At 58.0% G+C, this 25,995-nt stretch overlaps 2 protein-coding genes across 15 annotated transcripts in view; both read right to left on the minus strand.

Annotated features, from left to right (window-relative positions):
* Positions 1 to 199: 199 nt before the first annotated feature.
* Positions 200 to 13,642, minus strand: TPM2 (tropomyosin 2). Of its 12 annotated transcripts, none has more exons than XM_032095348.1 (9): positions 13,436 to 13,642; positions 12,513 to 12,638; positions 6,313 to 6,446; positions 5,154 to 5,271; positions 4,962 to 5,032; positions 4,142 to 4,217; positions 3,927 to 3,989; positions 3,540 to 3,609; positions 200 to 507 (listed from the first exon to the last, which is right to left on the minus strand). In XM_032095348.1, exons 1-9 carry the CDS (start codon positions 13,547 to 13,549, stop codon positions 425 to 427), a joined length of 855 nt encoding a protein of 284 aa, XP_031951239.1. In that variant the 5' UTR covers positions 13,550 to 13,642; the 3' UTR covers positions 200 to 424. The 12 variants fall into 12 exon arrangements, with proteins under 12 accessions (XP_031951239.1, XP_031951237.1, XP_031951246.1 ...); XM_032095346.1 differs by lacking the exon at positions 4,142 to 4,217 and adding an exon at positions 4,663 to 4,738 and having other exon boundaries at positions 13,436 to 13,641; XM_032095352.1 differs by lacking the exon at positions 200 to 507 and adding an exon at positions 521 to 1,756.
* Positions 13,643 to 16,937: 3,295 nt separating this feature from the next.
* TLN1 (talin 1) overlaps positions 16,938 to 25,995 on the minus strand; it is a 34,911-nt gene continuing 25,853 nt past the window's right edge. For all 3 annotated transcript variants that reach the window (XM_032095160.1, XM_032095162.1, XM_032095161.1), the window contains 13 exons: positions 25,573 to 25,739; positions 25,157 to 25,340; positions 24,784 to 24,909; positions 24,375 to 24,491; positions 24,110 to 24,295; positions 23,903 to 24,010; positions 20,879 to 20,984; positions 20,613 to 20,737; positions 20,194 to 20,319; positions 19,997 to 20,059; positions 19,583 to 19,765; positions 18,774 to 18,899; positions 16,938 to 18,170 (listed from right to left, as the gene is read on the minus strand). In XM_032095160.1, the coding sequence (XP_031951051.1) occupies positions 18,039 to 18,170; positions 18,774 to 18,899; positions 19,583 to 19,765; positions 19,997 to 20,059; positions 20,194 to 20,319; positions 20,613 to 20,737; positions 20,879 to 20,984; positions 23,903 to 24,010; positions 24,110 to 24,295; positions 24,375 to 24,491; positions 24,784 to 24,909; positions 25,157 to 25,340; positions 25,573 to 25,739 (1,749 nt within the window). In that variant the 3' untranslated portion in view covers positions 16,938 to 18,038. The remainder of the gene's footprint in view (positions 18,171 to 18,773; positions 18,900 to 19,582; positions 19,766 to 19,996; positions 20,060 to 20,193; positions 20,320 to 20,612; positions 20,738 to 20,878; positions 20,985 to 23,902; positions 24,011 to 24,109; positions 24,296 to 24,374; positions 24,492 to 24,783; positions 24,910 to 25,156; positions 25,341 to 25,572; positions 25,740 to 25,995) is intronic.

Below are 25,995 nucleotides of genomic sequence, written 5' to 3' on the forward strand. Positions count from 1 at the left end.
CTTGAGACCTGGAGGTTTCCTCTGCATTCCAAGAAAGTGATGGAGATGAGGGAACACAGTCCAAACCACATGGTTATCCTTCCAAGCCCACCACAGCCACAGAGGTCCTGCAGACCCTCCTTGCATGAACTGGGGAGAGAGACACACACCTCTTATCCCAGTGCCTGCACCCACCCAAAGGACCAAACATAGCCATCCGTCTTGTCAAACTGCTTTAATATTTGGACATAAAGACAGGACAGAGCCATTCAGGCTGTGCACAAACAAGATCCCCATGATCAGCCACAGTGCAAGGCTGCTGAGCTTCCCTTCTCAATGGATGTGTGGATTTGGCCAAGATGCAGTTCAGCTGATGACATCCTGAGCATGCCAGTGGGGTGCATGTGTTGGGTGGGGGAAAGGGATAGGGGCTTGCCAGGGCAGCTCAGAGGTTGTTCAGCTCCAGTAAGGTCTGGTCCAGGACCTGGTGTATTCCCACGTTCTCCTCTTTGGCACTGGCCAGGCTCTCTGTGAATACAAGGGACACCCAACCACGCACACAGACACAGCCCAAATGTACCCAGGTGCAGCAGGACCCACACACACCACACCAAGCACAGACACACACACACACAGATGGACATTTCAGTACAGCTATGGCCTCCAGTCGAATGGGGCGTCCCCTGCGGAGCATAGTCCACACAAGTAGCCCCATTTCTGGCAGGGATGAGTCCAGCCAGTCTCAGATCTGCCAGGGAGGCCAGGCCAGTGAGGCTGATCTCTGGGGCAGGCAGTTACCACTCTTCAGCATTTCCATCTTCCCAGGGTGCCCCACTGCCCATGGCTGAGTACTCTGCAGCATAGGTGCTGCTGGCAAGTACCATTATTTGGCCAGACACTGTGGCATCACCACTGGCCAGCTGTGGGCACATGCACAAACCTTTGGCCAGGAGAAGCAGAGAACCAATGCCTGCTGCATGACCCAGCAGTGCTCCGTGAAGAAAAGGAGTGAGAAAACAGCCCATTAACAGCCCAGAAGAGTGGGCAGAGGACAACAGAGAGATAAGGAGCAGAGCTAACAAGGCTACAAGGATAAGCTCTGCCAGGCAGCCTGCTGCCAAGGCAGCCTCCCTCTGGTGTTCACTTCCAAATGGCATCATGCTTCCCCCAGAGATGGGTATGGAACAAGACTGCTGTCCAACCAGCCCCATCTCCCAGTGTGCCCTGCTAGCCTCTTCCCTGTCCCAAGTTTGGGGCAATGGGTGCTGCTGGATCCCCAGCTCCTATCCCAGCCTTCCCAGCACCCTGCAAGGACCTCTTTCTAAGGGGATCCTCCCTGCACAGTTTGGGGTGACCAGAGTGAGAAGGAAGAGGCTGCCCAGTGACTCCTGGGACAAGGGGAGGAAGGCAGCAATACAAACCACATCCCTCCCCAGCAGAGCCAGGATGATGCCAGAGGACAGCAATCATTACGTGGGCATCCCAGGACATCACAAAACCCCTCATATCTCTCCCACAAAAAACTGATCAGCTGCAGAGGGGCTCCCTGTCCTGCCCAAGCATGGTAGTTACCCCTATTAGGATAAGGCAAGGCTTCACACCCTGCCTCACCCCAGCAGGGTGGGGCTCCCAGCCCTGAGCCAGCCTGGCCAAAATGGGGCAGGGAGGCTGGGCCGGGGCCAGGAGCTCTGGGCAGCTCAGTTGTTAAGTTCAGTAAGGATGACCCGCAGCTCGTTAGTGAGAACACGGTTTTTCTCGGCCTCCTGCTGAGAACGCTCTAGAGAAAATGGAGACATCAACGCAGCACAGGAAAGAGAGAGAAAAAAGTGAGTTAGTGAAAAGAGACAGCATTTCTGAAAGCCTTCGCTGGAAACACCACAAGCCACCCAGACAGTGGTGGGATACAGCTGGACGGGCAGGAGGAGGCAGCCAGTCTTGGTGCAGGCACAAGGCTGTACGTCCATCACTTTGGAAACTGGATTCTGGGACATGGAAGGGTGGTGAGGAAGGAGGAGGGGGATCAGGACCAATTTAGGGCTCACAAGAGATAACTGCTGAAGGGTAGCATCAGACCCTTCACCAAGGGAAGGGGCTGCAGGAGCCATGACAGGGCTGAGATTGCTGCTTGTAGGCAACATCTGGGAGTGGAGACAGGGAATGGACAGGACCAGGACTAACCCTGCTATTTCACGCCAAAAGACTCATGGAGAAGATAGCATGAGATGAGGAAAGCTGTGTACGAGAGTCAGAAGGTGGCTGGGGTCAGCAGAATGGCCCTGTCCCGCTCAGCCTGGCAGCGCAGGAGCCTCTTGGGTCTCAGCCACGGTCACCCCAGGGGGCCTGTGGCTGCGAGCTGCCTGCAACCACCTCCTACCACACTGCTGACAGTACCCACATGAGACAGGCAGGAGATGAGGGATAGAGTGGCATGAAGAAAACAAAGGAGAAACCAATGTTAAAATTTTATTGATATCAACTCATTAACCCAGAGGGACAGAACACAAAAGAAAAGTCATGAGATGCAAACTGAAGAGCAATGTGCAAGGACAGAAGGGTGAGGGAGGAGTGGGGGTCGCCTGCCTGCCGGGGAACAAGGTGTCTGCACAGATGGATCCAACCCTCTATCCCCCAGGCCTGAGCTTTGGCAGTGGAGGTGCCGCTTCCCCAGTGCAGGTCATCCCCATGCTGGGGCCAGCAAGCAGCACCGGGGGACTTGGCTGGAAGTACATGGGGGGGGGAAATGGCCCCCCAGCCCCGGAGCTGCAGGGTCCCCAGTGCTTCTGCTGCTGGGGAGCCAAGGAGGGAGCTGCTGGAACAAAGGGCTTCTGGGCACAGTCCTGATCCCCAGGGCAATGCTGTGGCATGGGCCTACAACTACACTGTCCAGTCAGTATGTGGGGCTGTTCTCCTGCCCTGAACACAGCTCTAAGCACCTACATCTTGTCTCCCCAAAGAGGGGTACAGCGGGAACACCCCTCGTCAGCTCCTGTCCCAAAGGAGCTGATGGACAGGCACAGGCTAGGTAGGACAGAGGAGGACAGAGAGGGTAGGGAGAGAGGTGGGATGGCCAGGCAGGCAAACAGCCGAGCTGGGGAAGGGAGAGACAGGCAGGGAGTGGGTGCAGTGCTGGTGCCCAGCGTGGGGCTCAGAGGGAGGTGATGTCGTTAAGTGCATTGTCCAGCTCCTCGCTGATGGCTTTGTACTTCATCTTCTGCGCATACACTTCATCTGCAGGTGGGGGCAGGCGGGGAGCAGATGGTGGAGTAGAGTGGAGGGCACAAGGTGGAGAGAGAGAGTGGCTGTGAACGGCAGGCTGAGGGCAGCAGGAGTGTGCGGGCACAGGCAGCATGGATGAGACCCTATTCCCGACCCAAGGGCAGAGCACAGACCCAAGGAGCTCTGTGCCCCTGCACCAGACATTGTGACTTCCAGCCACCCTGCTCCCAGAACTTCTGCCCATCCCCTCCCTCTGGCCAAGCACTGTCCAGCCACACCAGGGGCATGGTGTGCCCAGTGCCACCCCAGGAAAGAGGGACACAGGGCTGGTGGAAACATTTTACCTTCTAGGTCATCAATGGTTTTCTCCAGCTTTGCCACAGACCTCTCTGCAAACTCCGCTCGGGTCTCAGCCTGTGGGAAGCACAGTGGGGAAAGGGTGAGTGCAGGCTGCACTGCACTCCAAATCTGCCGCATTTGCATCTTTGGTACCCTTCTCCGGAAGCCCTCCCATGGGAAAGGCAAGGAACAGAAGTGACTAGGGCTCCATGGAGCCTCACACCCTACATCAGAACAGACTAATAAAGGTCATCCCAGATGCAGGTACCTGCTATGCTGCAGGGCTGCAATTTAGGAAACCGTGAGAGGACATGGGCATAATGGCGTCAAAACCCATTCAGGATAGCAAGCTCATGCCTGTAGTGGTTCAGTGGTGGCCCTACACCCCTTACCTCCTTCAGTTTTTCCCCTAGAAGCTTGATTTCCTCCTCGTACTTATCCTCCTTGGTGGAATACTGCAGAGACAGAGACAAGCACCTGTGAGTCCCAAGGCGTGCCTCCAGCTGTCCTTCACCCCAGCAGGAGACCGCAGCACTCCCAGCGCCCACGCACTCTTCCCAGCCCCCCATGCACTCTTCCCAGCTCCAGCAGCCTCACTGGGTCCTACCTTGTCAGCCTGGGCTTCCAGGGACTTCAAGTTGTTGGTGACAATTTTCAGCTCCTCCTCTAGGTCACCACATTTACTACATCCCAAGCAGGGCCGGCAGGAGGGGGGGAGTGGGGCCAAAGGGCAGGAGAGAGGCAGGAGCAGAAAGAACAGGCACGGGGAAGCAGGAAAGAAAGAGAGAAAACAAGTTGAGAGAGGAGAAAACTCAGTGCAGGTGGACCAGGAGCAGAGCCACTCCGAGCAGGAGCTGCCGGGACGCATCTGTTCATCCATTCCTTGTGCTTCCTTGCACGGATACCTTGTGCATCACCACCAGCCAAGCTCTCGCTGGCCCCGCCAAGGGAAGCATGGATGGAGGGATGGAGGAGCGTGCCCGGCCTGCACCCGCTGCAGAGGGAGGCAAGGGGAGGCCGGTGGTGGAGGCAGTGGTGCAGAAAGGAGAGAGGTGGCTCGCATGGTTCGAGAGACAGCGACAGAGAGAGGGGGCTTCTGCACATCGCCCCGTGCCCCTGCCCCAGTACCTCTTCCTCTGAGGCAATGAGGGATTTGAGAGACTGGTCCATGGTCCGCAGCTCTTCTTCCAGCTGTCTCACTCGGCTGGGGTGGAAGGGGGGCACCCCAGGAGGGGGACAGCAGAGAACAGGGTCAGGGATGTGATGCCGGTGGGTTGGCACCCCCCCACCCCCAGCCTGCAATCCCAATGATAGACCCTGCTGCTTCCAGGGAGGGACATCCCCATCCCCATCCCCATGTCTGCCAGGGATTTGGGGCAAGGGCTGTGTGGGACCCCTGCACGCTGCCCACCAGGAGCCCCGCTCACCTCTCCGCCACCTCTGCCCTCTCCTCTGAGCGCTCCAGCTCTCCCTCAAGGACGACCAGCTTGCGGGCGACCTGTTGATGGCAGTAAGAGGCCCACATTGGCCCTGCGCTTGCCCCAGTTGGGGGCACAGGGCTGTGAGGAGGTGGCTCTGGGTGCTGCCAGGGTGTCAGGACTGGGGAAAGGGTTACACACCTCCTCATATTTGCGGTCAGCCTCCTCTGCTATGTGCTTTGCCTCCTTCAGCTGCATTTCCTGGAGTTCCATCTTCTCCTCATCTTTCATGGCCCTGTTTTCGATGACCTTCATGCCTCTGAGGAAAGACCATGCAAGAAGATGTTACGGCTGTGGGTCAAGGTGTCATCTGCACATCCTGCCTGCCCATCTGCACATCCTGTACCCTAAACAATACCACCCTCCAGCTTCAGAGACATGGTACATTGCTTGGGGAGGATGGCATGCAGTAAGGTCACACCAGCAGTACCCCAAAAATGTTCCTGTGCAGAATTAGAGTAGAGCTGGCCCCAGGGCAATGTTCCAGAGTGAGGTATGCCTATGGTGCCCCTCAAGCAGGCAGGTCCTGAACCCACGTTTGGGGGTGAAAAGGTGTGCAGCCCAGGATGAGCCAGCCACAACCTCCACAAAAACAGCCCAACAGGCTGGCAGCCTGAAGGAAACACTGGAAAACATCCTGTGGCAAAGCCTTTCTCATTCTGGGTGATGCTCACAAACAGGGGATTACCAAAACCCCGCAAACCCCCACAGAAGGGACTCCTGCAGACTCTTCTCTCACTCAGATGCTGTTGCTCAAACTGGTCTTTGCCAATGGAGGGAAGAGCTCATGTAGCTGTCAGGAGTGCTGTGACATGTCTGGGCACTCCCATACAACCTGACTGCCCTTGCCTGCACAGTTCCAGTCTGGGAAACCTGCTTGCCATGAGGATGGGGCAACACACACCCTGTGGAACTCTCTTTGAATGAGGCTGTCTTGTTCTCAAATCTGACCTTAGTTACCAGCACAGAGGTTCCCTCCTGGGCTGTTGTGTCTTTGAGCATAGAAAGCTGCTCTGGGGAATAAAATATGCTCTTATCTTCCTCTGGCTTTGGTTACAGTCTGGTGCTTTTATAAATACAAGATAAAATTTTTCAGGATTTTATGTGTGCTCTGGATAAGAATGTCTGTATATGGGGGACTTCTTTGCATTATGGCTTTATTCTCTCCCTTTGAAGTCTGCAGGAAAACCAACATAAACCCCAATAAGGTCACTTCAGAGGGACCCCACTGCAAAATTAAGGGGGCTGTCTGCAATCAGTGGTGACCTGATACCACTCCCACTGTGTCTATCCATCCCACCTCTCGCTCTCATCAGCCGCCTTCTCAGCTTCCTCCAGCTTCTGCAGGGCAGTGGCCAGGCGCTCCTGGGCACGGTCCAGCTCCTCCTCTACCAGCTGGATGCGGCGGTTGAGGGAAGCCACTTCAGCCTCAGCCTGGGGGAACAGAAACCCCTCAGTCATCCCATGTCACATACATATATTGAAAAACACATTTTCAATGGTTACTCCTACATTTACCATCTGGAATGCCCCTTGGCACTGTGCAACCAGCCCATGTTCACTGGAATGGCATGCCTGACCATGCATGCCCTCACCTCTCTATAGGGTTATCTCCATCCCTAGTGGCTATTTGATGCTGGCTTCTCCCAGCCTTTCAGCCACAGCCTGGCATGTGCAGCCCCACCATGTCCTCGTACCTCCAGCTCCCGCCCTGGAGGGGGACAGGGCACATTCACTGGGGTAGGGTGGCCATAGCAGCCATGTCGTCACGGGGATGGTATTTGGGGTTTGCAGAGCAGTGAGTAAAGGGGGAGGAATGCCCTGTGCGGCTTCGCTCCTGAAAAGGAGATCGGAGCTGCTTGTGGATTTCCTGTTTACAGAGGCGGCCGAGTGAGCCGGGAGTTTCTCCTGCGGGAACCCCCAGGGCCCTGTGCAACAGGGCAGCCTGAAGCCAAGCACGGAGCCCCCCCAGCTGATGTACAGCACGGTGCCGGGGGCAGTGGAGCGAGTCGCCCTCAGCAGGCTGGCGCCCGGCCAAGATGAGGCTGGCAGGACCAGAGCCCTCCCTTTCCCAGGCTCCCCACGCACAGGGCTGGGAGCTGGGGCTGGCCAGGAGCAGTGGCCCTGGCCCTCCGCCAGCCCGTTGACGCCTGGCCTTGCACTCTTTCCATTTGGTAAAGGCCTCCTGCTCCATCGCCACAGTCGGGAAACACTGCCTCAGCAGCTCCCAGCCCCGCTTCCCACCAGGGGGGTGCAAGGAAAACAAACCCCTCAAAATCAGGGGATGGGTGGCAATAAGACCTCACTGTGGGGAGCAGCCCCATGCACCAACCCAGGAGATAGTGTCTCCTGCTTATTCACAGGCTGCAGCAGGACTGGCTGGCTGCGGTGCCTGGACACATCCAGCCTCATGCTTCAGCACTGCGAATGCCCCAGGGAATATTAGCCAAGCACAAGGCCTATGGGAACAGCAAGGGGCTGTCACCCTGCATGGCGCCACTGTGCCCTCACAATTCCCCGTGGGGAGTTGGCAGAATGGGGACAGGCACAGCCGGCACCTCTCTGAGAGGGCTGCCAGCCCCACATCTGCTTCCACCCCATGAATACCCTTTCTACAGACTCTCCGAGAGCTTGTCCCTTGCCGGACTGCCCAATGGGGCGCTGGAGCTGGCCCCCACAGGGCAGTGCTCTGCCCGCAGCATCAACCTCACTGTGTCGGTAGATTTTTTTCCCAGGGAATCACCCCCAAAGTGGGTCAGACCTGCCCGGATGGACACTTGGGAACATGAGCTCTCCCTGCAGCTCCCAGTGACCGGGGAACCCGATCTGAGGCTGCAGGAAAGGGCCATTTCCTCCGCACACAGCCCGAGTGACAACAACCCGGGTACTGCACCCAGCTCTGCCGCTCCTGATATGGTGAGAATGGTGAATGAGTAGGCATAGGAAACAGAAAGAAAGGAAGAAAACCGAAAGCTCCAACAACTAAGAAGACAAACCAGGAAAAAGCTGCAGCTTGGGAATGCCATCCCACTGCCAGAATGGAAATTTTGGCCTGAGGCAATGTGAAGGGGCGGCTTGTCCCCAAGAAGGGACAGGCTGGAGAGCTAAAGCTCTGCGGCCCGGACCGCAAAGTCCGCTGGAAGCCAGACAAGAGCCTGGGCGTGGGATTCTGAGCTGTGCACGCTGGCCTTCGAGGGAGAGGATCCTTTCCCAGGAGGCGCCCGATCCCAAGGCAGGGCTGGCCGCTGCCCGCTCCCAGCGCTCGGCCAGCCGGGAAGCCCTGGGGAGCCCCGCTGAACGCAGCATCTTCTCTCGGAGGAGGGAGGCGGCTGGCGGACGCTGCCCGCAGGCAGGGACTGCCCCGAGCCCCCCAGCGCCGGGCTCTCCAGCCGGGTGGCAGCTCCCCGCGGCTCCCCGGGGACCTCCCGCCGCTCCTCCACCCCGCGGGCAGCCAGCCCGGCTACCGCGGCTCGGGGGCCCGGGGCCGGCCCGCCGGAACGGATGCCGGCAGCGGGGCCGGAGCCGGCGGGGCATCCCGGGGAGCTGCCGGGGCGCCCCCCGCCCTCCTCTTCCCATCCCAGCGGCCCTTACCCGCTCCCGGGCCTGCCGCTCGGCATCGGCCTCCCGCTGCAGGTGCTCGGCGCGCTCCTCCGCCTCGTCGGCCACCTGCTGCAAGCTCTGGATCTTCTTCTTGACGGCATCGATGGAGCTGGCGCTGGCCATGGCGGGGACTGCCGGCGGGGAGGCCACACCGCCAAGACCTTTGTGGGATCCGCCCGGCTCGGGCAGGAAGCGCTCAGGCAGCGGCCGCTCCCGCCGCCCGCCCTGCCTCCATCCCTTCCTGCTCCTCCTCCTCCTCCTCCTGCTGCTGCTATTGCTGCCTCCGACCGACCTGCTCCGCCGCTCCTCTGGGCAAGGCTTGCGGGGCTCACCCGCGGCAGGAGAGAGTTCCCACGCCGGGAGGGATGCACAGTGCCCCTCATCCCAAATAGGACAGAGGGTGCCCCCGGGCAGGGTGCGTGGTCCTCCCCAGGCTCTGGTCACCGTCTCTACATCCCCGCCAAGGCAAGATGCACAATGGCTTCGGGGCAGGGCACACTGGCCCCCACCCCGGGTCAGCACGCATAGTGCCAGGCAGATGCATGGTCCCCACTGAAAGGGCACATGGTACCCCCAGAGAGGGCACACAGTGGCCCCAAGGCAGGGGTGCTGCCCCGGATGCAGGCTGCCCCCCAGGCAGGGGTGCACAGTCACACTGAAATCCCCCAGAGCAACGGAGAGGACCCCAGGGAAATGGACTCATTTCCATCAGTCCACAGAGTCTGTGAGTGCTGGAGCCTGTCCTGTGTGAGCCCCCATGGCCACAGGAGCTATGTACCCGTGGGTATTCCCCAAACGCTGCCCTCCACAGCCCTTGCTGCAGAGCTAAGGAGGGTTGTGGACTTTTTCCTTATGGAAAGTCAGTAAGAGGCATGAGCAGAGCCCGCTCCTGGCTGCCCTCTGGGGCTACCTGGGTTTCAGCCAGGTCCCCAGCATCCATCATGTTCAGTCCCTTGTATCTGCTCCCCAGTGTGAGGACCTGTCTGACAGCCCCACAGAGACTCATGGGGCCCATGGACACCCTGGCACCTCCAGCCTGGGGATTGTGCCCTGTGGGGGAGGCCAAACCTCCAGCTCCTGGCTCTCCATTCTGGCTGGGGCACATGTCTTGATCCATCAGAAGAAGCTGGAGCTGCTGGCGCTCAATCCTCCCTTAAGAAGTACTGACAGCCTTCTGGCTGCACTTCACACCTGCCTCCAGGAATGCCAGTTCCCAGGCTGACCTCACCAGCTGGCTCACCAGGGCCAGGGGTCCTGGGGGTGACTCAGCCACACTGCTATCTGCACCTTGCAGATCCATGTCCCCTTGCCAAGAGGCAGCGGAAGAGGCGATACTGTGGGTCCCCTGGGAGCACACAGCCTTGGGCTTGGCCTTGGGCCCAGCTGGTACTGCCTCCTCCCAGTCTGAGGCCTGGATGTCAGTAATGCTCCCAAGCCAGGACATGGGGGCCCAGAGCAGAAACAAGGGTTCCTGGCAGCAGTGGGGCAGGGATGAGCCAGCTGCAGGCAGGAGGGGAACAGGATGCAGGTCAGCCACCCTGGTCCTGCAGTAGCCAGGCTAGGTGCCTCCTGCTGTGGCCCCACCCCGAGATGCAGTCACTTCCCAGCAGAGTGCTGTTCCCTCCCACCAGCTCAGGGAATCGCCAAATAAGAGCAAAGTCTTGGCTGGGGAAAGCAGCTGGGGCGGGAACATGGGTGAAGCCTTTGGGATCATGGCCTGGGAATGGCAGTTTCCCTAAGGCCCCTCCGGGGTGGCTGGGGACAGCCACTGCTGGGGATGCGGGGCGATGGAGAGGGCTGTTCTGGCTAAACCTGCTCTCCCGGCCTCACCGTTTCCAGCAGCCCTTTCCCATCCCGACCTGGGCACCATGACTGTCCCTCCTGGGAACAAGAGATTCTGGGGGCATGGTGGGCTCTCAGAGCTGCTGGGAAGCTCTGTGGAGTTGCTGATCAGGAGTCAGGCATTCCCTGCTCTATGCCACTATCTGACACTTCTCCAAGTGCCTGGGGCATTGTATTTGCACTCTTTAGTGCAGTCCCCGTGGCCTTCATACCCCAGCATGCAGTGCCAGCAGCAGGGCAGGGCCATATTGAGGTGGCTGTTTATTCTTTTAAGGCATTGATATTTTTGCCAAGAGCAGGAGGCTGCCTGGATCGCTGGTATGAGCCTGACCCATCTGAGGAATGGGGACACTCTGTGCTCAAAGGCACCCACTGTCCTGACAGCCAGGGAGGGCATGGGGTGGCTGGGGTGGGTGTGCTCTGGGGGTCTACCCAATGCTTCCTCTGCTGGAAGCAGGAGCTGTGCTGTGCCTTGCACCAGGGAGGAGGTGACACCAGCTCTGGCACTTAGAGCTGTCAGCACATTCAGGTCCCTGGCGCCAAGGGGTGACTCCCAGAGCCCCACACATGGTGCAGCCTGTCCAGGCTTTGGCATGGTTCTGGGGAGATCCCGGTGTTGGAGCACTGCAGCCTGACACTGCTCCTTCACCGTGGCTCCGGCTCCAGCCCTTCCCTGGTGGCTCCCATCCACTGTATCTTCTGGTACAGAACTCTCTGTGCTGAAGCCCACAGACTTGCCAAACTGCTGTGGACCAAGAGCCGGGAAACACCCTCCCTGCTGAGGATGGCATCACACAGCCCACTGCCAGCAGCAAACCACACCCCACAGCCGACATCTGCCCGGTACCACTGTTTGCCCCTTCCTCGGAGCCCTGCACAGGGAACATCATGTCCCCTTTCACCCACACTGGGTTTGCCCTGTCCCACACCAGCATGGACCCAATTAGACCAGCGGGAACCCCACTGCACACAGCAGCCACCTTGCCCAGCTTGACGTGGCTGCCCTATGCCAGGTTGAGTGTGCCCTTCCCGAGGATTCTCAGTGTTTTAAAGGAGAGTCATCTGTAGGATCAGCAAAGAGGTCTAAGGAGACCCCTGGCTGCTGCCCAGGGGCTCTGGGCTGCCAGAGGACTGGTGCTGCCATTGCTTGTCCTTGTCCGCTCACCCCTGTCCTTGGCAGCAGCCTCAGAGATTTGACGCATCTCCCCCATTTAGCTCCATAAACCAGCTGGGATTGAATTTTTTGTTCTCAATCCTAAAAAGCCTGGCCATGCCCTGCTGGCTGTACTCCAGACGGCTCTCCTTTAGCTTCTCCTCCAGTTTCCAGGGTTGGTTTTCATCAAAGAGGGGCTGGCTATCAAAAGGAGGATTTATTTATAGGGTGTCAAATACCCTGTGTGGCACCACAGGTCGTTATACTCCATTCCCAAGCGTCCCCGTGGCCGCACACAGCTGTTCTACCCTTCATCCTGGCCAGGCACAAGCCAATTTCAACACCTTCCTAACATCTCCCCAGAGGGATCTATTTCCCAGGAGGAACATCAGTCTTGGCACTAAATAAAACTCTTCCTGGCCTTGCCTTTCTCAGGGTACAAAGTAGCACACCGGACCCAAATCCACCCAAATCCCCTTCCACACTCCCCAAGCATTCTTCCTTGCAGCCAGCACTCAGCAGCCAACCACAGCAAATTTTTTTGTTTCTCTGCTCTGCCACGGTTTAGCAAACACAACAGGTTTTCCTACTAGCATTGAGGAGGTGCATGCCTGGGACTTGTGACACAGCTTGGAACATTTGTCCCTGTTAGCTTTGGGGAGCCAGGTTGGAGGCTGCCCACAAAGATCAAGACAGGACCAGCAACCACATCACTGGCCCCCACAGCTGGCCTGGCCCCCCCACCCCACACAGGACCCATCAGCCCAGTTCAGTGTCAACATCGAAGGAATGGGATCCTGAGAGTCTTCCCTTCGGACGCTTTCCATATAAGGGCCCCCTCTTCCTTTAACCCCCCCGAGGTCCAGAGCCTGTGCAGGGGAGGAGCTGCTGGCGTGCCTACTTACATCTGTAGCTTTCTTCTCTGCCTGCTCCAGCTTCTCCTGGGCCTCCTTGACAGACTCGGAGTACTTCTCCACCTCATCCTCGGTGCCCTTCAGCTTCTTCTGCAGGCCCTGCTGTTCCTCCTCCAGCTGGGAAAAGACAAAGGGTGGGGGTCAGGGGAGATGGCAGTGTCTGCAAGGCTGGAAGGGGATCTGTCCCCCCATCCTTCCCCTGGTGACACCCAGGCTGTGGGGGGCACAGCAGGAGAACATGGACGTGTCCTCTCTGACAACTTTGGGTCTACACGTCCTTGAGGTGTAGAGCAGCTGCCGGGACCCCCATCATCCCCGAGCCTGGCGGAGGTAAGGGGGTGGTGGTCTCCCTCCCTTTATAGGGGACTGGAGAGCTCTGACTTGGGGATACAGCTCTGGGGACACCAATCTGTGTTCCCATCTCTGTGTGGTTGTGGTGGGAGTATGCAGTCCGCAGGGCTCTCCCTGGCACGGGGACAGAGGGGTGGCACTGGGGAGTCCCACTGAGATGAAAGATGTTTGGGGAGACCAGTGTGAGGGGTCAAGGAAAAGAGACTGAAGCGTTGGTTCCTGGGGACAGACCCATGTGGAGTGAGGTCCCTGGGGACACAGTCCCAGAGAGGTAACGTCTCAAGGGCTGTCAACCAATAGAGCTGGCATCCACAAGCAGGACACCCAGTGGGGCAAGGTCCTTGGGCCAGGACATGCTTAGGTCAGGAGACTCCAGGGTGGACAACCAGGGGAGATCAGTGTGGGGACTGGGTGAGCCTAGAGAGTGCAGTGTCCCCAGGCTGGACGATCAGTGGGATGGAATCCCCAGGGCTGGGCACCCAACCGGACGGGGTTTCCAGGGCTGGACACCCCTAGAGTGGAGGGCTCCCAGGTAATGCCGGGGAAGCCCGTGGGACACCCACCTGCTTGCAGCGGTCCTCCGCCTGCTTCTTGTCAGCCTCCGCTTGCTCGGCGCGGTCGATGGCATTCTCCTTGTCCAATTTCAGCATCTGCATCTTCTTCTTGATGGCCTCCATGGTGGCGGGGTGTCGGCAGCGGGGCGCGGGACGGCAGAGGGGCGCGGAGCACCGGGAGCACCGGGAGCGGCGGGAGCACCGGCACTGCGCTCCCCGCCCCGCCGAGCTGCCTAAAAGCTGGGGAGGGGCCGCGCCGGGCGGGGGCTGCCCCGGTACCTCCCCCGCCGCCCGCCAGCACCTTTTAGGGACTGGCTCGCCACCGGCCCTCGCACCGAGCGGAACGGGGGGGCAGCCTCCCCCGGCGGGCATCGCCGCAGCCCCGGCGCCCGGCACCCACCGGGGCAGAGGACGAGGGACACCCCGGGTCACTGCGCTGGGGACAATCCGATGGTACTGGGCAAGGGACAGCCCGGGACACTGTGCTGTGGGTACTCTGGTGGCGCTGGGTGATGGACACCTCAAGACAATGCTCTGGTGGCACCCCAGTGACACTGGGTGAGGGACACTCTGTAGCTCTGAGCTAGGGGTACCCCTGTGGCACCGGGCAAGGGACATGCTGGGGCACTGAGTAGGGGTAGCTTGGTTGCACTGGCTCCAGAGCTGTCCTCATGCTAGTGCCCTAGGTACACCACGTGCCCTGTCACAGCGCACTGGGGCCTGAGGGACCCTGCTTGCTGGCACTAGCGTGGGGACACCTCAAGGGCTGGCATGGCACTTGGGAACACCAATGAATTGGCCAGCACTGAAGGGTAGGGGACACACTCAGGCTGTGATTGCACTAAGGGACATGTTTGGCTGGCATTGCCCACAGGGGGAAAATCCCCCAGGGGAGAAGTGAGCAGAGCTCCTGACATTCCCATCCAGCTGCTGGTGGGGCAGGAGGACCAGAACTCTTTGCAGACTTCTTGGCACCCACCTACTCTCTGTTTTTCACCTTGGTGTCACTGTCCCTGGCACCCACAGGGACACCTGGCACATGCACAGCCCATACAATGGCATTTCAGGGTGACACAGAGCATACAGGCAGCTCACTGCCCCTCTTCATCTTTCTGCTCTAAATAAACTGTATTCCACAGGCAAAAAAATGCAAACCTTTCAAATCCCAGCTCCTCCAAAAATAACCTGTACTTTAATAACGATCGTAAATGCTTCTGGCACATTCCCAGCTGCAGGGTGGGCTGTGGGTCGGGGGGGCTGGAAGGAGCTGGTGGAGGGGCCATGGGAGCCGTGTGGCACGTGTGAAAAGCGGGGATGGGATGGGGACAGGAGGGGTGCACAGGCTCCCCCAGCCCACTGCCCCTGGGCTGCAGCCAGTCCTTGCTTGACGCAACTTCTCGACACCAATGCTCCAAGCAGAGAGGAACAAAAAGATTTTGACAGCTGGAGAAAGTGCCTTTTAGGAGCCCTCAGGCCCAGATGGTAGAGGGCATAGGAGGGGTGGAATAGCTGAGGACCAAGTGGCTGCTGGCTCCATGGGGAAAGGAGAAGAGCCACTGCTGGACTCTGGAGAGTGGCTATTAGTATTGATGAATTAGGCACATATTTGGACAAGAAGGGTCTGTAGCTGCCAGCGTGTGGCTTCTGAGGGGAGGGGAAAGATCCATCTGCCATCATTCCTGGGAGAGAGTAATTGTTTTTTCTGCGAGATGTTTCAGCCTGGAGCAACTTCATGGGCTTGAGCAACTTCATGTACTCAGTGCATGGGGCAAATATAATGATGGGCGTGGTGCAAGGAGCAAGGAAGTTACCCTGGAGCCAGGCCAGCCCTCGGATGTGCCCCCAAAGGATGCTGCTTTCCCTCTCAACCCCCTCCCCTTTGCTCCAGGCATCATAGCCATGTCTGATGGACACTGCTGGAATTATCCAGGTGCTGAGGCCCATGACTCTGCCCTTCAGTCCATCCTCTGGGGTAACCTGTGAGACAAGAGGGTGCAGAGAGTTGTGGGTGCACATCCCTCCCATTGCTACCCCATGCCCAGGCTTGTCCTGGGCTAAGGTCTCCAAGGATGGCAACCCCCTCCATGTTTCACTCTAGGGTCAGACCTTACTCCCAAGGAAGGGCTCATCCTGACAACTAATGGGACCTTCCCAGGTGCAATCCATGCTGCAGCCTATCACCTCATCCCTGGGCTCCCCAAGAAGTTGGGACATGGTTTGCCCACTAACCTCCAACTTAGTTGAATTTGGATCCCTGCAGAGGCCTGGGACCTCATGACTGTGTCATCCCAGCTCCAAACCTCTGTATGTGCTTTCCTGAACCTGCCTGCCAAAATAACCCTTTGATCAGTATGTGAGATTGAGGGGCGGTGGTTAATCACACCCCCATGTCCCTTCCCTGGTGTTTGTGCCACCACCTCTTGTACCCAAGCTGGAGGACACAGCAGTCGATATGCTTGCAGCACTGTGCAGGAAGTACTGGAGCTCCCTTGTCCCCAGGATGCCAGGGTGAGGCCAGGGCTGCTGCCATGCTGTGCCTGCTCACTGTCCTTGCTGGACACTCTGAAGGGCCCCATGTCCAAGCCGGTACCTGGGTGAGAGCCTGGTGCCGGGTCAGGCCAGCGCAGATTGTCAGGGGACAGCTGGGAGTATTGGGATGCCTGTGAGAGCCACAAATCCACCCTGGATCCTGGCCAGGGGTGAGTGTCTCAGGAGAAACAGCCCCTCCACACCCCCAGGGACGTGACCACAAGGGGACAGGAGTTGCTCTCTGGGATACTGTGGGATGCTGCCCTTGCCACCGATGATGTTTATAGCTCACACTACCAGGAACAGCCCCAGAGGCAAGGGACACGTGCCAACCTGGCCGTGCCCCTGTTGCACCCCGCAATGTCCCTGTTGCACCCCACATCACCCCTGCCTGCCCTGCCACTGCTTAGGCCCCCCAAATCCCTGCTGAGTGACGGGGTGGGAACAGGTGGGGACACACTGGGGCAGCTGCTGCCCGCACAGGTTGGCTCTGGGGGGCTATTTCGGGGCGTGAGATCAACGCCAGCAGCCGGGAGGGCTCCGGCCACATTCCCAGACCCACACCACACCACACTGCTCCCCACTGATGGGCCACCAGTGACTACGGGGTGGGAGGTCCCCCACCTGCACCCTATGGCACCCTACCCAGGAGTGTATTTGGCTAGTAGCAGGAATGGGGCCAGGAGCTCAGCTCCACACACACATAACACCCCCCCCCGCCTTCCCTGAAGCCCAAATCCCCCAGAAACAAAATCCCCAAGGCCCCCTCCTGCAGTGGTGGCCCCCCGGCAGCACCTGCGAGGCCGGCACATGGCTGGCAGCGGGGGTCCGGCCTGCCGGGTGCCTGGGGCTGGACGTGCCTCAAATATTTTCCATGCTGTATAAGCACCCGTGGTACACTCCCCCCCTCCCTTTGCCGGCAGGGAAGGAGCCCAGGCCCCCCTGCCCTCCCCGTCTCCTGGAGAGGCCTGTTGATACCCAGTTGGCAAGAAAGCAGGAAAACCAGATTTTATTGATGAAAGCGTCTTTCTGAGGAGACACTGGCATCCCCCACCCCACCCCGGAGGCTTGGGGGGGAGCTGGTTTCCTTCAATCTTTAATATGGGATGCTTAAAGTATCAAAATGGTGAGAGAAGCCTCAGCGAGTGCAAAGGGGAAGGGACGGGGGTCCCGGAGCCAAGGAGGGGTGGGATGCTGGGCTACGGGACCCTGGCGAGAGCTGGGTGTTAGTGGGCAGAGCATGAGCTGGCAGGGAAATAAATGAACTTTGAAAGCTGCAGGCTCAATACTAGAGAAATGGAAAAGTTACAAAAATACTGTAGATCTTGGAAAACAATGCAGGCACTTGGGAAGAAGGAGGAAGGCAGAGCTGGCTGGGGCCGCAGTTGGGGGGAAGCCCTGCGGGAAGGCAAAAAACAGGTCTGGGGGTGAACTCAACACATCATCCCCCATCCTGAGTGGAGGCACTGTGGCTTCCAGCCCTGCTGCTCCCCAGAGGAGCCTGGGCTGAAGAAGATAGTCATGGGGTGGACTCAGTGCCTTCCAGGGTAGCTATAGAGGAAGATTCAGCCAGCAATAAGGCCTTAGAGGTGAAAGACAGCTCCGTGCAAGAGCTTAGCGAGGGGCAGCTGCTCCCTGCACACCATTGCACAGGAGAGGGCAAGCCCCCCGCCTGTCCCCATCCTGCACGGAGGAGAGAGAAAAAAGGGGCACAGGAGGGAACGAAGAAGGCACAAGTAAATATCCCCTTGCAGTGGAGAGCTCTGTGGGCCCGCACCCCGGGGCTGGCGGGTGAGCCCTGAGCCAGTGCAGCCCCGGCTCCCACCCCAACCGAGTCCCTCCGAGCGCTCTGATTGTGCCTTGGGTGTGCATGGGAAGATGGGCTGGGCAGCGAAGCGGAGTTGCTGGTGAGGCACCGGCTTGGAGGGGCAACTGAGTTAGTCCCATTGCTCTGGGTGCGGGCAGAGCTCTGGTCTAGCCCAGACAGCCCTTCGCTTGTGGCAGGTCGTCTTAAATAGGAGCAGGCAGGTGGGCGGGTGGGCAGGCAGCAGTCTGTGCGGTGAGCGGTGGGAGGGCGTGCGGCTCAGTTCTGCTCCTCGTCCCGCAGCTCCGAGGGCAGGAATTTGTACTGCTGCTGCCGGATCATCGCCAGCTTCTTCCGCGCCTCTTCCAGCTCCCGCTCCTTGCGCAGCATCTCCTCCTGGGCGGCGATGATCTGCCAGGAGAGAGCCCCAGGGTCACAGCTGCCTCCCACAGGGATGGCCAGAGCCTCTGCCACCGGCAATGTCAACCCCAGAGCTGGGTTCTCCAGCTGCTCCTTCCCTCCCATCACAGCCACTGCCTCACTGAGCATGAGGGCTGTTTGTCCCTGGGGTGGGAGCATGGTACTCTGGAGATAAGCAGAACAGCACAGCTCCCAGGGCTCAGCCCCATGTGCTGTGTAGAGGGTCTCAGCTGCACGGAGCCAGCACTGGGACTGTGGCACCCCACACTAGGTAGATCTCACCCTCTACCCACTGCTCTGCCTTTTCCATGTGTCACAGACACTGGGATACTGTGGGCTCTGCACCAAGGGGAAGCCAGGGCTTTACACTCCTGGGAGCATGCACCATCACCCACTGCTACTTGCGGCAGACAAAGTGAGGCCTCATTGTTTAACTGGTGCTCAGTGGGATGGGTGAACCCACAGCATTTTTGTGAGGCTCTCTCAAGACATGACCTGTGCTGGTGAGTGGTAGGACATGTTCCTGAGACCAGCACACACAGGTTGTGGTGGCACCTAGAGCTGCTCCTGCCCTGTTGGAGCAGCCTCACTCACCTGTGCAATTCCTCCGACCATCTTCTCCTTCACCACCACCGTTTCATCATGGTCCTGGAAGGCAGCTGCCTTCTGCGCTGCCTTCACCAGATTGTCTGATGCTCTCTTCACGGCATTTCCAGCGGCCTGCAGCAGGGAGGAGGAGAATGTCAGCATGACTCACAGCCCCAGGGTATGATTGTTGCCCGGGGGTGTGAAGGAACTCCTGCCCCAGCCCAGGCTGGGCCAGCAGGCAGGACAGGCAGCCAGGAGTGCTGGGAGCTGCAGGCAGGGATTCCTTTACATGGCTCGCTGCCTTGTCACCCGCTCATGACCATTTCAGGCGCTTCTGCTCCCAGCCAGGCTCTGGCTCCTCTTGGAGGAGCGGGGCAGGGACTGGGACTGGGAGGCAGCCCTGCTGACTCTTCCCAGCCCTCGGCCCCAGTGCTGAGACCCCAGGTTAACCCAGGGTTAACACATGGGCATTAACCTCCTGTGTGCCATGGCCTCTGAGGATTAACAGTGATACAGAACATGCCCCCCCACACATTAACCTCTTGAATGCCAGTGAAAAAGTGCACCCATTTCAGCTATTCCTGTGCCAGTTCATTGTTCCTGAATGCTGCCAAGCTGAGCAGCCCAGCATCACTCACATGCCTGGCACACAGCTAGAAGTGAAATCCAAACAACCTGGAGCCTGTGTTCCAGTGAACTTCCCACTGACAGCACGCAGGCAGGGAGCATGAGCCCTGGAGAACACCCACATGCTCTCACCCCACTCCCAGCCACCTCTCAAGCAACAGGGGCTGAAGAGGCAGCCTAATACTCACCTGGAGCCGCTTCATGGCCTCTGAGTCATGGTCAGCCTTCACCTTACAGGCCACCAGGAGCTGGGCTGTGGAAGCAGCCACCTGCTTGGCAGATGAGATGAGCTTCTCCTCACTGGCATGGCCCTGCACTGCAGCGTTGGCGGCTTCGCACAGGTTGTTGGTGGCAGCAGCCACCAGGCGTGCCTGTGGCAAGAAAGGCTGTCAGGGAGGGTACAGGAGCCCCGATTGGCTCCAAGGAGGTTGTGGGGCACGGGATGGAAAAAAACAGCTTCCACAGCATGTGGGAGAGGAAGGAAGAAGCATGGCTGCTTCTTCCACTGAGGAGAAGCAAAAGGGCAGAGCACCCTCATGTTTGAAGCAGGAGTCAAGAGGAAGGTTTCCCCCTCAACCCCTCAGCACGACCTTGATACTCACGGCTGAAATGAGACCCTGGGACCACTGTCCATCATCCACTGCGTTGGCTGGGATGGCACCCACCTATGAGGAAGGAGGGGAGGAAGAAAGGTCATCACCCTGCACACCTCTTGTCACAGGGCATGAGGGTTACAAGTAGCCGCAGAAGAGGGGAGAACCCTTCTCTACATTTTCTTCTTCCCATCTTATGGCCTTACTTTTCCTTGGGCCACTAATTCTCGCTGGGCTGCTGAGGCTGCCTTCACCAGGGCACTTGTGGCTGCAGCAATGGATTTGGCAGCTTCCAGGATCTGCTCCTCAAAGTTCAGGCTCTCGTCTGCTTGCTGTGGGCAAAAGCAGAGTGTGAGTCCCAAGCAGGAGTGCTGGGATAGATGGAGCAGAACAGAAGGATGGCTCCAGGGGGCCGAGGGAGGCACATACAAAGCCGGATTAAGGGCTATGGGGTGCAGCATAGGCTACCTGAGGAAAGTCCAGCTGGGAATGTGGGAGGTAGCAGGAGTACAGGAAGAGGGACCAGCTGTCAGATGGGGCTTCAAACCTGGCTAAAGCACAGGCAGGAGAGCCCCAGCCCACCCCAAGCTAAGCACGAGGGTCAGACAAGGCTCAGCACTGCTACCTTGGGCTTGGCTCTTGGTTTCAGCTGCTCCAGCTTCTTGGCTGCAGCCTCAATGGCAGCTGCTGCCCCCAGCAGCTCATTCTCAGCGATGACAGTGGGGTCTTCTGGGTCAACCCACTCTGTCCCTAGGAACACCGGGAAACCAGGCAGGTTACACCTGCATGCAGCCTCATTTCCGACTTTCCCTACCTCCTCCAGCAGCTGCTGAGCCCTCCACCCTAATCCCAGCCCTTGGTCCTGCCCCTTTGAGCAGGATCTTTCCATACCTTTCATGGCCTCGGCTGCCTGGATGAGCTCGGTGACGGAGCTGGCCACGCGCTTGGAGTAGCCTGCCAGCTGCTGCTTCAGCTCGTGAGTTGGCTTCTGCAGGATCTGGGGGGAAGGAGCAGATGTAAGCACCTGGAAAAGGGGGACTTCATAGGTCTGTTTGGGGTGCGCTCCCCAGGGAAGGAGGGTGGGATCCCCCAGCCCCCTCCCACACGTGTACACATCAGGCACTGTCTGAGCAGCTTTCTCAAGTGACTCTGTCTATTCTCTTTATGCCCCAGGATAGGATGAGCTTCCCCAGGGCCCTTCTGCATCCACAGCTTCTGGGACATCTTTCAGACACAAGACCCTCAGCACAAGCCTTTCTGCACTCAGCAGCTACGCAGGCCAATATTTTTCCCCTGCAAATCATTTCAAGCTCCAGAAGCATTTCCCCTTCGCTGTCTCCATTTTGGAGGTTTGTTTGCAAATGCAAGCTGGGCAAAGGGGGGTACCCTGGAGCCATGTCCCCACCAAGGAGGGCTGGCCCCAACGGGATGAAGTGGCAGGCAGTACCCTAAGGGTCCTTCCCTGGGTTGGAGGGACACATGCACACACCACAGCACACATGTGCACGCACACAGGGTCTGTATGCACAAGCAGAGCTCACTGCTGGCCCAACTTGCACCACATAGGCAGCAGCTGCCCATCAGCTAGAGCAGGGGTGAGTACACACACACAAACGCATGGACCCCAGGGTCCCTGTGGACACACACAAGTGCCACCCCAGCACTGGGCTGGGCACACAGACACGCCATGAGCAAGGCTCATGCTGAGGTTAGAGACCAGCAGGCACCCCAGTGTTGCCTTACTCACCGGCTGACAGAGAGGAGGGAGAAGAGAGAAAAGAAAGCAGTGAACGCCCCAGCCAGGAGGAGCAGAGATAGGGGAAGGTAGGTGCTTTTTGGTGAGGGGTGAAGGGCAGCCAAGAGGAGAAGTGGGAAAAAAGGATCAGAGATCCTGGGTGGAGAGCTGTGCTGCCATCATTAGCTCTTACTTCAGCCTTGCAGAGATGGGCAAGACAGGGCACCGGGATGAGGCTCTCACAGCCAGAGGAGCCACCTACACTCAGAGTAGCCACTCTCCTCCTCACACCCTTTACACCTTATTTCTCGCCACCCTGAATTGCTTCACTGCAGTTTTGAGCCACGGAATCTCTCTGCTTTTGGAGGGAGAGACCTATTGTTACCAAATACCAAGTCCCCATGGAGGTTCAAATTCCTACCCCTCCCCAGCGAAATATGCAGGCTTTCCCACTCCTCTGCTGGGAGCCATGTTTTCCAGCCTGAGACAAATAACCCTTATTCTTGAACCCTAACCACACTTGTTCATGCTCCGTGGAAGGCAGTGGTTCCCTTGGGGACACAGTGTGCAGCTACGACCTTGCTGCTGCTGGGGAATGAGGCTGCACCCCATCTGCCATCTGCCCTCCCATTCCCCTAGATCCTTCCTGCTTGTGGTTTTCCAGGAACCTGCTATGCTCTGATAAACTGGACCCATGAGCTTCACTCCTGCCTTCACAGAAGGAGACTGGGGGAAGTCATGGCTTTTTCCTGGCCTTGTGTTGGACCATCCCAGCATTCACCAGAGCTGTGTAAGGCTCAGAGTACTCAAGCTGATGGCACACAGTGATGGCTGGTTTGCCTTCATGAGCACATCTAGTCTAAATGCCTTATTATTAAGCCTGCTGTCTGCTCTGACAACGTGTTTTAGACTGCTAAATGATCTCTGTCTGGAGCTGAAGGCACCCCGGAGGCTACGAGCTTACTAAGAGGCACCTCCAGTGAACATTTCAAGGAATGTTCCAATGTGTGATAGTCAAAACATTGCACGGCAGCGGGATGGTAACACCCAAAATACAGGGGAATGGCGTGTTCCTGCAAGTAGGCTGACCTCGGGCACTGCCACACTAAGTCATTAGCCTAATCATCTGTTAACAACAGGTCAGCCAGAGAATTTCTACTCAGCACTCCAGCCTTGGCTGCCATGATTCATGTGTGCCTGAAGCATCTTCCAGGCAGACATTTGATCTAGATGTAGAGGATGGAAAACTCACTGCTCCCCTTGGAACTGTACCCCAGTGGTTACCTCCCTTTAATAAAACCACCCTTTGACTTCTCCTCTACTCATCTTCAATTTCTAGCCATCAATTCCTGCCCACCTCCTCCGGCTGCTGCCAGTGCTGGTTACCCTCTGCCTGAAGGGGCGTTCCCTGCAGGAAACCACACCCTGGGCTCCATCGCTTTGTATCTGGTGATCCCAGACAGCACTCACTCACTAACCAGCTTAGTGCAACCTTGACACAGAGCTGAATCACTGTCATTGTCCTGACCCTGGTTTGAGGGATCTCACAGCACCATGGGTTGAGTGTGCACATCCCCACAGTGCCCCTGGCTCCACTTCTGTGGTCTTGCCAAGAATGCAGACTGTTGGAAGGACTTCACTGGATCTTTTCTACCATGCTAGAGGCTTAATTTACTTGTTGTAAACTAATGTTGCAGCTGAAGTCCTTGGGAAGACTCAGTCAGAGGGAGACTGGATCAAAAGGGTGCAGCGGGCGCTTGCAGTCATTATCTTTGCTCTGGCAGGCACCGTCCATCTCCCACACATTGTGCTGTGGGCATTACACACTTTGTTTTCCCACTGCCTGAGGTCTGTTATTCCTATCACTTTTACTGGAAGCTGTATTTTTACAAGATTATACTACCATGTTGTTGATTTCCAGCCTCCATCTGTTTATGGCCAGTTAATCTCCATCTGTTACTAGCAAATTACATTTCTTAGAGCCTGTTGAGCTCTCTGACATCTGCTTCCATGGCAGGGCCATGGACACACACTGTGCCAGCACAAGCAGTGAAGGGGGCTGTGCAAAGGCCCTAGTGGGAAGAGGTGAAGAGCCCAGAGGACCTTGGGGATTTGGGGAACACTCAGGCAGTCCACGATCAGCTTCTGCCCACCCTGGGAACTGGAGTGGGGACACTCACCACTAGCACATGCTCCAGCAGCTCCAGATAGCCATCAGCACACTCCTTGCCGAAGCGCAGCGCCCGCTGCCGCACGTCCCCGCTCACCTCTGGGTGGTAGGCTGCTTCCTGCAACCCGGAGACAGGGGAAACCCAGATTCACATCCAGCACCATCCCTGCCTCCACCCACAAACCCACACCAGATTCACCCCCACTGCCCGCCCCACCTTGCAGGAGCGCAGCATGTCTGCAATGGCCCGGCGGCTCAGGTTGGCCGTGGCGATGACATCCTCCTGCCGGCACGAGTTGCCAGCGGCCACCGCTTTGGCTGTGGCCATCGTGATGCCTTTCGTCATACGGATGAAGTCCTCCGGGGTGGAGACCTTGGCAGGAGGCACAGGGGAGGAGAAGACCTGCGAGGCGAGAGGCAGCGGTGAGGCACGGGGCTGTGGGCAAGTGGTGTGGCAGGGGCAGCACCGTGGCCGTACTCACTGCCAGCTCCTGGCGAATGTGCTCAATTGTGGCCTCCAGCGCCCGTGTCCCCTTCGTGGCCTCATCCTCTACAGCCTTCACTGTCTTCAGCAAGGAAGTGACGTTTGTCACCATCACCTGTGGAAAGAGAAAGACAGGCAGGTGAATCCCCACACAAGCTCTGGCCTGCTGCCTGCACCTGTCCTTCCCTTGTGGATTGGTCCAAAACTGTCCCATCCCCATAATCCACTCACACTGCCTCAATTGCTTCTCTGCATGCTGTGTTCCACCTTCTACATGCCCCTTCCTACCCTTTTGTCCTGACTGCCCCCCCAGTTGTGCTTCTGTGCCCAGATAGGCAGAAAAAAACCTATCTCTTTCTCCAGCCCCACTGCCTCATCTGCTCCTTCCCATCATAACCAGCACAGACCTTGGCAGAGTTCTTCAGCTGGTAGACAGCAGGGTCATCCCCAGCTTTGCCAGCAGCTGCTTTGGTGGCACCGATCAAGTCTCCAAGTGCCTTGGCCACATCCTTCACAGCATTGATCAGGACCACCTGGGGAGAGCAAGACCATGGGAATGGCTGAGCTACAGTCACACTCAGGCTGGGGATGGCGTGGCCCAGTAGTAAGAGATTTGGGCACCACATGGAGTCTAGCTCAGCCAGCACTGACCAAAGCCCAGCCCCCTCTCTCCCCAACTCTTGGGATCCAGCCCAGAGCACCACATGACATCTGCATCCCTCAACCCCTCCAAGCAACCTAGCAGCAGCCTCTGCTCAGCCCACACATTCAGTCACACACCTGGGTTTCTGGGTCTTCAGATCCCAGGCTGGCAGCACCCAGCTTCACCACCTCTGCCAGGCGAGTGATGGTGGACACAGAGGACTGGGCAGCCTGGGCTAGCTTCTCCTGGCTGGCCGTGGCGTTCTGCACCAACACCTTGGTGTCCTCCACCAGTGCCTTGGCTGTCTTCAAGATGCCCTCCCTGCAGAGAAAAAGCGGGTCAGGGAGGACACAGCCCTCTACTGCACACATGGTCCTTGGGGTACAGAGGGACTGTCGACCCTGGGTTTTTTATGTACAAGCTGGAGCTTCGGGAAATGGAGCCAGCATGATCTGAGCTTGAAGCTCTCCTTGGCACTGGTGAAGCGCTCAGAAGGACCACTCTGACACCCCTGTCTCTGGCTGAGCAGAGGCTGGACATAGCGCCTGGGTACCTGTGGTCAGCAAAGGTCTCAGAGTTCTCCCGGTTGAGGGTTCCTGCTGTAGCAAACATGATGGTGGTGTCAAGGTCAGCAATGATGCCGGAGACAGCACTGGCTGCTGTGATGCAGGCTTGTGTCCCACGGTTCCCAGCCTGAAGAGCTGCCAGCACATGAGACACCTGTGGGGTACGAGTACAGTGACTGGGGGAGCAAAGCAGGCTCAGGAACCCTCACTGCATACACTTCCAACACGTCCAAGGGTGGAGCTGCTCCATACCAAGGAGAGGAACTGGGAATACTTTGGTCTGCACACTCCTTCTTAGCTTCCAGTTATTTATTTTTACCTTGCACCTATCGTGTTTGGTAGTCTAACTAGCTGTACTCTGCTAGTTTTCAAATTAGTAAGATCTCTTACTAATAATGGGCATCAGAACT

Source organism: Corvus moneduloides, chromosome Z, assembly GCF_009650955.1.
Source record: "Corvus moneduloides isolate bCorMon1 chromosome Z, bCorMon1.pri, whole genome shotgun sequence".
In the NCBI taxonomy this organism is placed as follows: Eukaryota; Metazoa; Chordata; class Aves; order Passeriformes; family Corvidae; genus Corvus; species Corvus moneduloides.